This window comes from Aplysia californica, unplaced genomic scaffold (genome assembly GCF_000002075.1).
Source record: "Aplysia californica isolate F4 #8 unplaced genomic scaffold, AplCal3.0 scaffold00254, whole genome shotgun sequence".
NCBI lineage: Eukaryota > Metazoa > Mollusca > Gastropoda > Aplysiida > Aplysiidae > Aplysia > Aplysia californica.
The window spans coordinates 929,367-944,636 of NW_004797524.1; the positions used below are offsets into that span (position 1 = coordinate 929,367).

The 15,270-nt window shown below is 41.0% G+C and overlaps 1 protein-coding gene across 1 annotated transcript in view; it reads right to left on the reverse strand.

Annotated features, from left to right (window-relative positions):
* Positions 1-13,521: 13,521 nt before the first annotated feature.
* Positions 13,522-15,270, reverse strand: part of LOC101859491 (structure-specific endonuclease subunit slx1) — a gene marked incomplete in the record, with an annotated part of 12,052 nt that continues 10,303 nt past the window's right edge. The window contains 1 exon segment of the mRNA XM_035970337.1: positions 13,522-14,684. Within this exon segment, the coding sequence (XP_035826230.1) occupies positions 14,655-14,684 (30 nt within the window).

The following is a 15,270-nucleotide window of genomic DNA, read 5'->3' on the forward strand; positions in this document are numbered from 1 at the left end:
GTCAGCTGCTGTTTCATGGGACTTCACATATTGAGGATTCATATTGGGGCTCTAGGGCCTATTTACTAGTGACCACTCTAATGTTGGTTTGATTTGGTTTTCCAAGAATTGTCTAGTGACTTTTGCCCGATGAGAAAGTACTTTGCTATGCATGGAGATGCCTACTTGAATGACGCCATGAGGAGAAAAAAATGGTAGGACATGACATTCCAGCACTTACCGACGTAGCCCACTAAACCAAGCCATACGGTGATTCTCATGAGGGCGCTTTTGTTCATTCCACTCCAGACCACCTAAAACCATGACAGTTCCAAAGCCTCTGTTCCTCTATGATAGATTATTATGTCCATAATCTAACTAACACAGTACGTCCATGTGCAACAACAAAAAAAAGTGTGGGGGGGGGGGGGGGGGGGGGTTCTTGCTCTACCAAAAAGAAAATAACCACTAGCCCCTGCACAAAAACAAAATTACGCAATATTAATTCCAAGTTTTGCATAGTATTGGTAACTGCTCTGGTTTTCCGATCTATTAAATATCACCAGTAGATATGTTCATTGCAGAGATAATAACAATTTCTTTTCTTTTGATATTCAACATAATAATGTCCAAGTTGATGCACCTCAATATATATACACGCGAACCAAGGACCTTACTGTAGTAACTTTAACATCCTTGGCGCGAACACATTTCACCTTTCTTTGATTTCGCACAATATTGCCAAGCCTAATTTGTTAATGTTAATTTTGAGCGATCATGACGTGTCTTTCACAACCAATTATAAACCTTAACGTTCACTTTCTGCCACTATTAATCAGTCCAGATGTTGAAGACGTTTACAGAAAATGAAATGGCTTTTGGTCTTCCATCTCTCGTTCAGTGGTGAACGTTCCGCTCTAAGTTGAAAGTCAATCACAGCACATAATATTATAACAGCGGCAATTAAATCCTCCTGAGAGAGAGAGAGAGAGAGAGAGAGAGAGAGAGAGAGAGAGAGAGAGAGAGAGAGAGAGAGAGAGAGAGAGAAAACTGCCCTCATAGAGTCGCACACTAATCGCTAGGATTTGACGAAATGTTATAATAATTTAAGCCCTCTATGCCAATCTGCAATGTGCACTTGGGCCATAGTCTGCTGTTCTTTAAAAGATGGCGCCGATTTCCTTTTTTAAAAAGAATTTTGTAAGAGTTTTACGTCGTTCGTAACTTTAAAAGGTAATTATGAACGAGCAGTACTCTATTTGGTAACTCCACGTTAGTTCAAAGCACGGCTTGGTTTTACTTTTTAAAGTCGAAATAGTCAAAGTATTTGAAACACAAAATACAAAGTAATTGCGTAGGCAAGCTATTGAAATAAATATCAAGCTCAGAAATTAAGAGGGTTTTCTTTTCTTAACAAGAGAGAGAAGTTAATTCGTTTTACATTGCACCTAGATCTACCTTATGTATTTTTATCTAACCTTTTCATCACTTGGAATTTGAGTGTGGCAACGTAAGTAGGTTTGTTTTGTGTTGTTGTTGTTTTGTTGTTGTTGTTGTTTTTGGGGGGAGGGGGTTGTTGTTTTAGTTTTGTTTTGTTTTCTGTGGGTTTTTTCCCAAAATGTTTGGCTTAGTACATTTTAACAGCTGGCTGACGATTTTTAAAATAATAGTAATAGTCTTACAGCGTTAAAAGTGGCATACATACCATTGCACTTAATATAATCGAGAATAATGTTGGGATCAACAGTGGAGAACAAATTCTTCAAATTAGAGCAGTTTTAAAAATATTTCCCTCGGGTCTCTTCAGAGTCTGGACATTCGATGTGTTTGTACACATTAAGATGTGTTTAATCGTAAATAGGCATCGCATCCGACCGAGACAAAATAGCTTCTCATCTCCCTGCAGGAGATACATGCTTAAATAGATCATGATCTTTGTGCCAGGGAGGTATGCCCAATGAGTAATTGTGTTAATCAAAATAATTTCGATACTTCTGGAGGGTATTCGAGGACCTAACTTGTTCGTTCCATTGTTTCTCCCACAGGCTGAAAGTGTAAGATGTAAATGAAGTTACGGTATTACAAACATGTAAATTGCTGCTCTTAAAACGCTCCATTGCCATGCAATCAGATTACACGTACCAGGTTTCCTTTTATTAAAAAATCACACATTGCCAAGAGGAGACAATATGTAGGCCCTACCGGTAGAGATAGTCCGAGGTCACGCGAAGTCATTGACTGGATTTGCATTGACACCCAAGTGCATCTAGCTCACCCCCCCCCCCCCCCCCCTCCCTTGCACACGGTATAATTTAAACAATTTTTTTAAATGATGCATTATAAAATTGAGTATTACACAACTGGGTGGGTCATGCCATGCAGGTTCAATTCGTTATTCGTAATTGTCTTTTTTTCTGCTGTCATGTCCACTTGTGTGCAATATTATGACTTTTTTGGAGTAAGTGTTTCACGGTGCTGGCAACTGCAAACGGTCATATGAGCACGCGGGACACAACATTTTCAGTTGGTAGGAAATCTTGAATTTTGCCTGGGTGGCAGCAGAAGCCTACTCTTATCGATTTTGGACCAGCAAGGGATCTCTCGCACAACTTGCACACGTACGGACCTTGGAGATTTTTCATCATTGTCCGAGAAGGCTAGGTGTAGATCTTTCCTATCAGTATCAGGGGTGTGGCTGAAAGACAGCAGTAAAAAGGAGCCAAGGAGTATCAGTAGAAAGGCTGCAGAAAGAGCCAGAGGCCCAGAGGAGGGGGGCAAAGGAGGTGAGGGCGTGGGGGCAGAAAGTTCAGACGAAAGCAGACGACAGAACACTGCTTGAGAGCAGAAAAGGAGGTGAAAGGAATTTTTTTTAGAAGAAAAATTTCCGTCGCTATCCGAATTCGGACCCGAGACCTTTGAATGGGAGAACCTTAACCTCTAGGCCACGAGAGCCCTATACTTTGCCAATGGTTAGTCCGATGTCATAGCCGAGCACACCTGTCTGAATACCTGCTATAAAAGAACCATTTTAACTAGACTCTACATTAAAAGAAACCGGACTTGGGTATTTATGATGAGCCTGCTTTATAGCCTTAATCCCGTTATAACCGTCATTGTTATAATTGGTCTAGTGGTAGGCCTACAGTGTTCACCTCTCTGTCTCATTTAATTGGTCTCGGGTTCGAAATCTAACAGCGACGGAAAAAAATTTCTCTAGAAAAATTTCCTTTCACCTCCTTTCCTGCTCTCTGCTCTTACCATGTACTATTGTCTGCCCCCCCCCCCCCCCCCCCCCTCTGGACTCTTCTTTCTGCAGCCTTTCTACTGCTACCGTATTTCTTGGCTCCTTCTTACTGCTGCCTTTCAGCAACACCTCTGATGATCTTAGGGTAGATAGGCTTAAGATCTAACGCCTAGTCTTCTTGGATAGGAGCGAAACATCTCTGAATTTCCGTGTGCTATTTGCACACATTAAAGATCCCTTGGTGGTCCTAAAATCAATAAGAGTAGGCTTCGGCCGCCACCCGGGCCAAATTCAAAATTAATTCCTACCAATCTGAAAAAGCTTAATGTGTCGCGCGCACTCATATGACCTTAGCTTAGAGTCTAATCTTATGCAGTTGAAAGTGCTGTAAAACGCTTACCAAAAGAAAAAAAAGGGCCCCCTGTTATCAGTTAATCTATACTGAGCAAAAGGCATGTCTAAGAACGACAGACAGATTGACAGACACTGAGGCTTCAAATCATTTATTTTATTTCTCCCCAAGCAAACTTTCATTTTGCTTCTTGAATTAATTGTTTCCTTCAATAAAAATGGCTGTTGTCTGATGCGGGATGGCATTGCTTAGCACTATTATTTAATATTATGCTTGAAAAGCTTGAAAATCAACCCATAGTCTTTATGCCATTCTTTTTTTTTTTTTGGAAGGGGGGGGGGGGTTAAATTGTTAATGTTTTCAACTCCCGTTTTGTTTGTTTAGTAAGTTTTACGGCGCTCGCAACTGCATAAAGTCACATGAGCCCCGACCGATACAACTTAGATCATTCAAGAGGCTGGCTACTTCAACTTCAACCCAGTTGGTCAGGGCCAACCAAGGCTGTGGGATACAATATCCCAGCAAAGACAGAAAGGAAAACTCGATTTTGAAAAATGTCCACCCCACCCTTTCCTTTTTTTAACATGGCATTGGGCTGAAGGGCACTCGCTCCAAAGATTAACAACACAAGAAACTTCCACATTCTGGATCAAACTCACATCTTCCGCATGCAACAGCAAAGAGCCTAACTACACAACACTGCTATTGTCATGTAGTTCAGTCTTTCAGCATCATGCGTCACATACTCATACACATTTACAGACACCAGGAAACTATAAATACAAGAAACAATGCACTTAAGATACAATACGATAAGATAACTTTTATTCATCCACAAGGGACATTTTGGCTGTTTATACAAAAATACTCAACATCAACAAAGAAATGTACTCCTTCCATTCGAGTTCAATGATACATATATATGTACAATGATGCACAACACACTCACACAAATGTATCCAAACAGTATCTCTGTGTGCATGAACTTTGTTTCTCCCTCCCCCCCCCCCCCTCTCTCTCTCTCTCGCTCTCTCACACACACACACACACACACTCACATTCACACACAGTCTTCTCTCTGACACTTCAATATACACCAGGCACACACATAGAACATAATCTTGTACAAAAATAATCATTCTATGTATTGGAATCATCTATTGCTGAGGCTACACTAAGATCCTAAGAGATGGTGATGCCAGCACCTTAAGTGTTCTAGAGAAATCACAACCATATATATGGACCTGGCAGAGAAATAGTTAAGTTACATTGTGTTCATCATGCAGACAAGAAGCTTTGCACAGTTTTGAGAAAAGCTGCCCAACAGCAAAAGTTATGAGGGAGGAAAACTGGTCGTCTCACTGACCAGAAAATCAAATGCCTTCTACGATATTACGGTCATGCTGTTCGCAAGAACGCCAACAAAGCCGAAGGCACACATCAGGAAATTTGAGCATCATTTCTTCACTCAATCTCCTCGAATGATAACCCATAACACCAAAATTGCCAAAGGGGCATCATGTCCTGGTGCTTTTACAATCAAGCAGAGGCTGTTGTAGCTCCATTTCCGGATCACAGCACTGCAACTATCAGCACCTGGTCATTGCCTGAAGTCGGCAAAAAAAGTAATTCCAATCTACAAGAGGATGACAGACCCCAATCTTCTGACTATGACCATAACTGGGTCTACACAAAATGCTAAAGAAAGCTTTAACAACCTCCTGTGGGTGTATTGCCCAAAGTCTGTATTCGCAAGCAGTGCCAAGGTTCCAGCTGCCGTTGAAATACATGTAACAACATCAAGATTCAACACTGGTGCACAATCTCTGAGAGACTGAATGGCTTTTCTAGGTGTGAAGCCTAATCGGGCACAGCTTGCCTATATATGGCGAGGCAAGATGAACTCAGACTCAAAAATGCATGAAAAGCAGCCAATGAAACTGTCAAGGAGATTCGAAAAATTCGATCTGATGCTCAGTGTGTCATTGCTTGATTTGGAGCTGAGGAGGTGATTCAATATGGGGTTAGGGAATTTTGATTTTTAACTGTTCAGAGCAAATTTGCTGTTAATTATGCTTGGAGTGTCTATTTCTAGTGATCTACTAATTTCTTTCATACTTGCACGATAGTTTCTACATGCAATTTGAGACTGTGTATTCACTATGGTGAGTATGAAGTCTGGAACACATTTAACGATGATTTTTTCAAACCTACCCCTCTAATTTTTCAGGCGAGTCATAGTGAATGTCAAGTTTTGTTCCTACATAAAAAAAACAATTGACGCTCTGTTCATGGGAATACAAAAAATTGTTTTTCATGACGTACTAAGTACAAAGCACTGTTTGTATTGTGGTTCTTCAAATATGGGTTAAAGTAAGAATTGACTTTTCGTGGTCCTGACCCCATTGTTGACCCCCGTGGTCAATAAAATTCCTTCAATCTACCCCCAAAACAATTTTTTTTTAACCATCTAGAGTGCACTGGAGGCCTGTAAGCAATTAAAAGTGCTGTTATAATCTTCAGAGAAAGGAGTCAGTCATTTGGTATTGTATGCCCTTAATCTGACAGAAGAGGGGACAAAGGAATTCTAATATTGTTTTTGAAGCAGGCTGGAGGATTTTATTGCTTCTTGAAGATCTTGCATATGCTTCATGGAGAGGGTGTTCAATTAAAAATTATTTACAATTTATTGGTCTTTCTGCGCCCACAAAATTGGTGCTTAAGTCGATGGACGTGTGCATTTCGCCCACATCCTCAAAGCTGAGGACAGCGGTGATGAACGTTGTGAAGGACATCTCTGGTCACAGAGACAAAACATCCATCACAGTGAAACGCCATCTCTGACAATGATGTGGCCCAAAATTGCTTGGTAAAGGCAAAGCTTCCATGGAACAAACAGAGCAGAAATCCACTTGCTGCAGGTCAGTTGAGTGTACTTTATAAACTCCTTTGGGCCATCTACCCCCTATCTTATCCGGCTTTTTTTGAAAATATTTTAAAACTTATTATATCGCTGTAAAGGGTGCAATATTGTCCATTTGAACTAAGAGTCTCATATTTTCAAGTATTCTCTCTCTGCATATTTTTGGGGCCAGGTGTCTTTTTTCCCTTTATTTAATCAGCAGGATTTTTTATTTTACTACCCCCTGCCAGCTGCCACTTATTTCCTTTTGTTCTCACTCTTTCCTAGAGACAATCCTGTCAGTGCTTGACAGGTATTTGATTGTGTCGAATGCCACAAGGTGAAACAGCTCCTTTGATGCAATGGACTGTTTGCGGAAGGTGAAGGTGTCACTCAATGTTTTTATGGACAGACTTGGGGGAACCCACTTCAGTGAAGAAGAATTGGCCTACATTGAGGATTTCTGCAAGGTAAAGGAAATGATTTATGTCTCGTGTGTGTTTTTTGTTTGTTTTTGTTTTTCTTCAGGGAAAAGTTCTGGCTCTTTAAAACTCAAGATTTCATTAAAATAGTTTTTCTTTTCTTTCTGCCTGCTATTGTAGTTTCGTAATCTTGTCTCTTTTCATGCTTTTGTATGTGTTTGGGTTAGTGCTTGAGCTAGGCAATAGTAATTCAGTGAGATTTTGACAATGATCAAAATTCCTACTTCTTTTTTGAAGAATTCATTTATTCTCTTTACTAATTTTTGTTCTCTCCTTTGACTTTTCCAAGGTCATGAAGCCTTTCTCATTAGCACTGGGCCTGCTTTAGGGAGAGAAAGACACCACACTGGGGCATCTTCTGCACATCCTGGCGGCATTGAAGTTGAAACTGGCAGCACTTCTGGACAGTGCAGGACGCTGCAAGACAGTTTGTAATGAACATCTTGCAGGGCTGGGAAAAAGATTCGGGCTTTTGTTCGACAACAAGCCCTGCATCTTGGCTGCAGTTGTGCATCCTAAGTAAGTTAATTATTATTTATGAGAGTTTGCCAAAAAATAAGGCAAATTAAACAACATATTCACAACATTAAGAGGTAGATGGCTTGGTTAGCTAGAAAAAACATTTCGTTTTTAAAAGTTTAAGTCACCATATGGTGATGTCAAGTTTTTACTGGATCAGCTTTGATTATGTACTTGTAATTATTTAATGTCTTTGTGTTTGATTGTACTGCACAGTGAGCATTTTTCAATTATGATTTCTAAAGAAAAAAATGTGTCTGTTTTTCATCTCTCCTCACTTACTGTAGGTTCAAGCTCTTATTTCTACAGAATTACATTGCAGCAAAGGAAAGAGCTAAGCAGCTGTTCTAAGACCAGCTGTCCTAATTCAACAAGGAATGAGGCGGTGAAGAGTACGTGATTGACAATGATCTCTTTTCTGTCTTCGCTGGAGTTGAGGAGCCTGAGTACCTGGCAGCCAAAGACACCTACCTTGGCTGCCAGGAAATTTTTCCACTCGTGAAGGCCCTTTTCAGCCAACACAACAGCATCCTCCCATCATCTGCACCAGTGGAGAGGCTGTTCTCGTTGGGGGGGCACAGCTTATTTTTGTGCCCAAGAGATCTTCTCTCAGTGACAGGAAAAATCTCCTCTTGGTGAAGTATAACAACGGCTTTATAAGATTTTAAGTTTTTCAACTGAACCATGGGTAATTTGTGTAGAGCGCCATCGGCACATCTGGCCCCTCGGAAAACCTGGCCATCCCACGGGAACACTACTTTCCGTACCTTGCAAGAGGTTCCCTGCATGACATATCCGTTCAATGTTGCGAAAATATTTGTTTTCTAAAAAGAAGATTGTTACTTCCTGTTTCCAGTCAGTTTTTCCCACGAATACCCTCTTGACGACCCTTTTGTTGCAAGTAAGTTAAATCCAGTCCATCCGTTGGCTAAGATTGCCCATCCCATTCAAGTTCAAGGTGAGTCCTATTAATAAGTTTGGAAACACTCCGAAAACCGTTATTAAGGACTATTATGTTATATTTGAGTATTCTCATGTCAAATGTGTCTGTAGTGGGGTGGCCGGATTTTCCTAAAACAAAACCACACGTTTGGAAAATCCGGCCTACCTACTACCATTGTCAACTGACTTCGTTCTCGCCCCCCTCCCTCCCTGTAGCCCTGAGATCATCCCAATGGGATGCACTGGGCTCACTATACAATGAATCTACCCCCCCCCCCCTCTGTCTTTTATTTAACCTTATGTTTTTTATATATATATTCACTCTAGGTAAAGATGAATACCGATTTGCTTGTTGAAAAATAAAAAAGGCTGCAAGAAGCAGTGAAGAAAATTTTTCTTGGCATATTTCATGGCATTTAGATGAGGAGAATGTAAGTGATGGTGAATCAACTACACTTAAAACTTGTCGATCAAGATCGAGAAGAGCTAGACCGACGCGAATTCGGGAATCTTCGTCATCTGACAGTGAGCTTCCCCAGGCACAGCCACCTCCACCGCCCGCTAGACGTAGACCTACTAGCACTCCCAGGTCTACAACAACCACTCAAGACCCCGAGTTTCACTGGAATTCCTAGGATGGGATGGACCCATACAGTAATGACTGGCTCCCTCCATTTCAGCAGGGCCCAGATGTTTTGGTTTACACCACAGATTTCAGATGTATTGACTTCTTTAGTCTTGTTTTCAAGCCAGCTGTGATCGACCTAATAATAAAACAAACAAAAGACTATGCAGCCCGGTGTCTACATGCCCGGCCAGAAACCAATTATTATAAGAAAAGGTGGTCGAATACGAACACGGAAGAGATGCAAGCATTCATGGGCCTTCAGATTGCTATGGGTCTCAACCCGAAGCCTAGTCTTGACGACGGGAAGGACTACTTTCCAGTACCAGCGGGTAAGCCATTTACACATCATCTTGTGGAGACCCTGATGGATGGATACACTGAGAAGAGTCACATATTGTTTTGTGATAACTTTTATACATCTCCAACACTCTTTGTGGACCTGAGGGAAAAGCAGACAGGAGCAGTGGGCACTATTGTGGAGAGCAGAAAGGGGTTCCCTCAAGCCCTAAAAACACACCAACCTTCCCCTGAAAAAAGGCGACGAGCCAGTATTTTCTAGGTCTGGTGACTTGTGGTGTGCATTCGCGTATTTCTTATTCAATAATTACATTATTACATGAAACACTTTTCCACCACATGCCTATATATAGTAAAAAAAAAACCTGGCTCCACCTGTGCATTCGCATATTTCTTATTCAATAATTACATTATTACATGACAAAGTGTTAACATCATCATCCTTAAAACCAAAGGTGCATTCCTTACACCGTCTTATGACGAAGAATGCCAGGCAATGATGTCTGCTGCACAATGGATAGCGGACAATTGCCACAGTAGAACCAATGTGCTGATCTTGACTGACAGTCAGTCCCTCTGCAAAGGACTGCTAGGCAACAGGCCAGACATAAATGATTTGTGCTGCAAGTTCAGTGAAACCACAGCCACAATAAAAATCCAGTGGATTCCAAGCCATGTGAGAATCGAAAGAAATGAGGCAGCAGACTTTTCTGTCAATGGAGCCAGAGAGATTGAAGGAGAAAGACGACCAACAACATACAGAGGAGTATTTTCAATGATCAAGAGGGAAACCAGAGACCCACCATGCAGAGGTAAGTACCTGCACCTGGAGGATGCGTATTCTGGATACTCCAAAAAGCAGGAACAAAATATCACATGTCGCTGGGACCAGGTTGAGCTAGCGAGACTGCGGTCGGACCATCATTGAAGCTTGAGATGGTATAAGAACTTTATTAATGAAGAGCTCAGCCCACGTTGCCAAAAATGCAGCCATGAAAAGGAGGATGTCAAACATATGTTTGAATGTCCAGAAACAATGGTAATTCTAATGGAGTTATTCAGACGAGTGGAGGTTCCTAGAAGTATAATGACAATGGAGTCGAAAAAGAGCCTCGCTCTCGCTCGAAGATTTCCTCGTGGAGTCCACCAGGCCTACTAAGGAAACAAAACAAAAAACAACAAAACATCATCATCATCATCCTCATCATCACCACCTCCACCACCATCATCATCACCACCATCATTGTAATCTTGCATATCAATGTTAAAATTGTTAAAGGTTCAGTTCTTTGAATAAAAAGTATAAAATAAAGGTAGTGGTGGTTGCACTCAGTATTTATATTGTTAAGTACCAGTTTTTGTTATTGCTGTTGTTATGGTCATCCTATGGTCACTACTAAGTGTGTTCCAATGTTTTGAACCATTGCATTTTGTCTGTTAAGTGTTAAACAAATTGGGGTGAAGGTTTAGGGAGGAGGGGTGGGGGAGGAGAGTGAGGGAGGGGGTTGAAGGAGGGATGACCGTGTTTCCGCAAGTCGGGAGCCGTGCATGTGACAGAGAAGCCGCGGGAGTGAAAATATTCCACTCACAAATTTTACACTATTATCCTATGACCCAGTGACCCAGGAAGATTCCATAATAGAGCATGACCTCTTACAAGGTGTAAACATCGCTTTCATTGGCCAAACCAAATAGTGAGGCTATTCAAATATATATGCAAAATATAGGCCATGACCTAGTTCAGCATGCTAAAGTAGCTGCGGTGGCGCAAGGCCACTCTATGTGACACTAAGAGACCTAAAATGGTTCCAAGGTCCTCTGTAGAGAATTTTGAAGATTTCAGTGTATGGAATCCCTTAACCCTAATTCTGCCCACGCACCGATCTCATCGGCGTATTCCTGTGGTCAAAACGCCCCGACGTGAAAAAGCCGATAACATCGGCGTATTCGCGCAGAGCTCTAAATTAATAGAATTACATCCCCTGAACCGGGAATCGTTTGTTTCGCTTTGTACAATGGTTCAGCTTTTTATTGATGCCAAATATGATGCAAAAGTGGTAGAACAAGCCGTTTGAGAAGAAACAAAAGTCATGTGATTCAGAGTGAAGCCGTGATGGCTGGAAAAAGGAATTTTTCGAAACCTTCTATCCTGACAGTTCTAATAGTGACTTTGATGTTGATTTAGTTCAAGATGTGTGTAATTCTAGTGAAAATGAACATTCTGGAGAGAGTGAGGATGAGTCCAATGGGTCTTTTCATCCCAATCAACCATCAACTTCGACCTGTCGTGTCAACTCTAGGTCTGTACCCACCCCACCCCTTACCCGTCTAAACTCAAACGCCAGTCGTTCTCAACGTGGTACTAATTCATCTGGTCAGGCAGAACCATGGGTGCAAGTTACCCCACCAGAAATGAACAGACAGGTTCCAGTTGACTTTAGGGTTAGAAATGTTGGTGTTTTCAATGTAGATGACAGTGTCACTGAGCCCATTGATTTTTTTTCACTACTTTTCCCCGACCGCCTGATAGAGCACAAAGTACGTGAAACAAACAAATATGCCTCTGAGTTTTAGAACAAAGAAGAGATAATTCAATGGCTTCATAATCACCGACAGTCTCGGTACCATGTATGGCTAGAGAATGGTATTACTGCTGCAGAGCTGAGGAAGTATTTGGGCCTGCTCATTGCAATGGGGTTAGTAAAAAAAAATGTTTGGCAGACTATTGGAGCACGCATGCTGTCCTTGAGACACCCTTCTTTAGTCGTTATATGCCGCGGAAGCACTTTGAACTTATCAAAAGGATGCTTCATACAAATGATGGGGCGACTGAAATACCGAGAGGCCAGGAAGGCTTTGATCCTTGGGTGAAAATTCGTGTTGTTTTGGACACTGAATGAGTCATTCAAACAGTATCTTGTGCCGCCTGCCAACATATCGATAGATGAAAGCATTGTCGGTATGAAAAACAAAACTGTATATTTGTAATACCTAAAAAATAAAAGCCATAATCGTTTTGGCATTAAAAAATTTGAACTGTGCACAGAAACGTGTTACGTTATCCACATTGCCCTTTACGCAGGGAAAGACTTCGACTTGTGGTGCAGAGAGGGTCAGGGACATGCGGTAGTGTTAGAGTTGATGCAAGCTGCCAATCTCCTCAACAAAGGGTACAGATTATTTACTGACAGGTTCTATACCAAACCTAAGTTAGCAGCTGACCTACTCCAGAAAGGAACACTTTTGACAGGCACTACCCTTTCCAATGCAAAAGGTTTGCCAAAAGAACTGTCCCGACCACTTGCTGTTGGAGGTGTTCGGTACATGAGGAGTGGGGACATTCTTGGTGTCGCATTCCGTGAGAAAAAGAGTCAAACTAAACCTGTGGTGTTGATCTCCACCCAGTGCCCAGCAGTCAATGAGACTAGGATTGTGAGGGGTAGGGAAAACAGTAAACCACTCATGATATTTGAGTATAATGCTTATATGGGTGGTGTGGATATGTCAGACAAAAAACTGTATCACTATGCTAGTGAACGGGCAACCCACCGCTACTGGGTAAAAATTTTCCCAAACCTATTGGGCATAGCTATGCTGAACTCGTATGAGCTCTTCAGGTTGAAGAATGAAGGCTCAAAAATGGACAGGAAAGCCTACATCCTTAGTGTAGTTATGATCCTTTGTGGTCAGGGGCAGCAAACACCAAGAAATGGGACACCATGTCCACCGACACCAAGAATTGCAACGCCACACCCTCCTCCACCCCCACGTCCCTCACTCAAGGAGCATCACCTTACCATGCTAGAGGGTAGGAAAGAACTGAACTGTGCAGTATGCAGCACATCTCAGAGAAGGAAAAGATCAACAGTTTGGTGTCCTGACTGCAATGTTGGGGTACATTTGAAATGTGAGCCTCGTCATATTCACACGGACGAACCGCAACAAGGTCGCGGGCGGAAGCATGCACGCCCCAGCACTGATTGAGGTGAATGGATAAAAATTTCAGTTTCTCGTCAAACAGTTTGTTTGTTCACATAAACACAGTTTCTTGTTTGAATTGGATTACAAATTACAGTGTATGTGAGTATAATTTACTGTTTATTTACTACGGACTGTTCATTCTGATTCTGTATTGTTGTTTGTCATTTTCACGTCACATGTTCTTTTCCAGCATTCTTGTTCTTAGTTTCACTACAAAGTATATGAAGTTTATATTTTTGTAAAGGGTATAAAATTCTCTATCACATGGCTATCTCAGAAACTCTTGTAAAATGTAATTACCAACAATATTTACTGCTCTGATGTACATGGAACAAAATAGCAACGGCCATTTTGAATTTTCCAAGGTCATGTGACCACTCGTAATAAATGTCCACATCCGCCAAAATTGTATTTTTGTAAAGTTCATTCTATTAGCTTTCCAAATACATAACTTTTCCATGTGTCCAAGCAACCACAAAACAGTAATAAACAAAAATCAAAGGTACCCCACTGGGCAGAATTAGGGTTAAGCCCCCTCACCATTTGTAATTTCAATGCCTGCTATAATTACCTATATTTTTTAGATTAATATTTTTAAATGAAACATGTATTGATCATCTTTCCACCTTTCCATTTATGTACAACACCTTATATCTTTGTCAAATACTTGCTTATATAACCATCAATTATTACCCCACCTACGCTCAGTTTCTAGACATGCAAAATCATTATGGTCATAAGCTCAAGCAATGACTGGTATAGAAAGAGTTCATCACACTTACAAAGTACTGAAGCTATCTTAAAAGTTTTAAAAGCATGTAGTTCAGAAATTATTTTCGCACCAGAACATTAAATAAAACACAATTATAAAAATGAGTCGTACATAGCCTACCTTTCATCAGGCACACTCACATAATATACACTGTGTAGCTCAAATTCAAGTAAAACCTTAAAAAATATTTGTAGAATTGTAGAGGCCTGAAATTTGGATATTATCTTCACAATTGGACAGACTGTACAACTATGGTATTGAAGAGTTAAACTGTTATTGTTAACCCCAGAATTACACTTCTGTACCATAAAAACCCAGTAATGAAAGATATGGGTTCTGCATCGTGTTTAGGTCTTTCCATACACATCTTACTGAGTCTCTCCCATAACCTCCAGGTACATCTTAGAAGCTCCCATTTGAGTTGTTGGTCACTCTAGGTTTGGTCACCGATGTCACCAGAGATGGGTCAGAGACTCCAATGGTCATGCCAGTCAATGGTGAGTTCCAGAGGCTGGTGCCACTGCGGCAATATCGTTGATGGTCAGAAGTTCATTTCTCAAACCATCTCAGCAACCGTTGTGTCCCCCTGATCAGAAAGAATCAAATCAAATAAAGTTATAAAATTTGTTTGGGTAAAAAAAGATGGACAAAAAGATGCACTGAAAGAACACCATGAACAGGAAAAAGATCAAGAGGAAGACCAGAAGGAAGGTGGCAAGATGACATCAGAGAGCGAACGGCTACAACCTGAACAAGGAAAACAGCTGAAAGAACTGAGTTGAGGTTGTTGTTGGGGGGCTACTTCCTGTAGAGGACAGACAACGCCAAGAAAGAAAGAAAAGAAAGAGAAGCTGAAGCATATCAACATCATAATGATAGTCATTCTAGGCAGGGAGAATAAGACATACAGACAGAAACAATGGAGAGAAGAATAAACAGGACCTACTGAAGGCACCCTCCTCTCGCCCACAAAGTTACAAGAGAAAAAAAGAATATATAATAAAAATCATCATAATAATCATCACCCTTTCAAGAAAAAAGCTGGTTTCTTTAGTTTTAGTAGAGATTTTACAGCGCTCGCAACTGCATAAGGTCATATGAGCGCCAGAAGATTAGAGGTGTTACAAGAGAGTAACAAACATAAAAAAGAAGAAGGGGAGATAAGGACGATA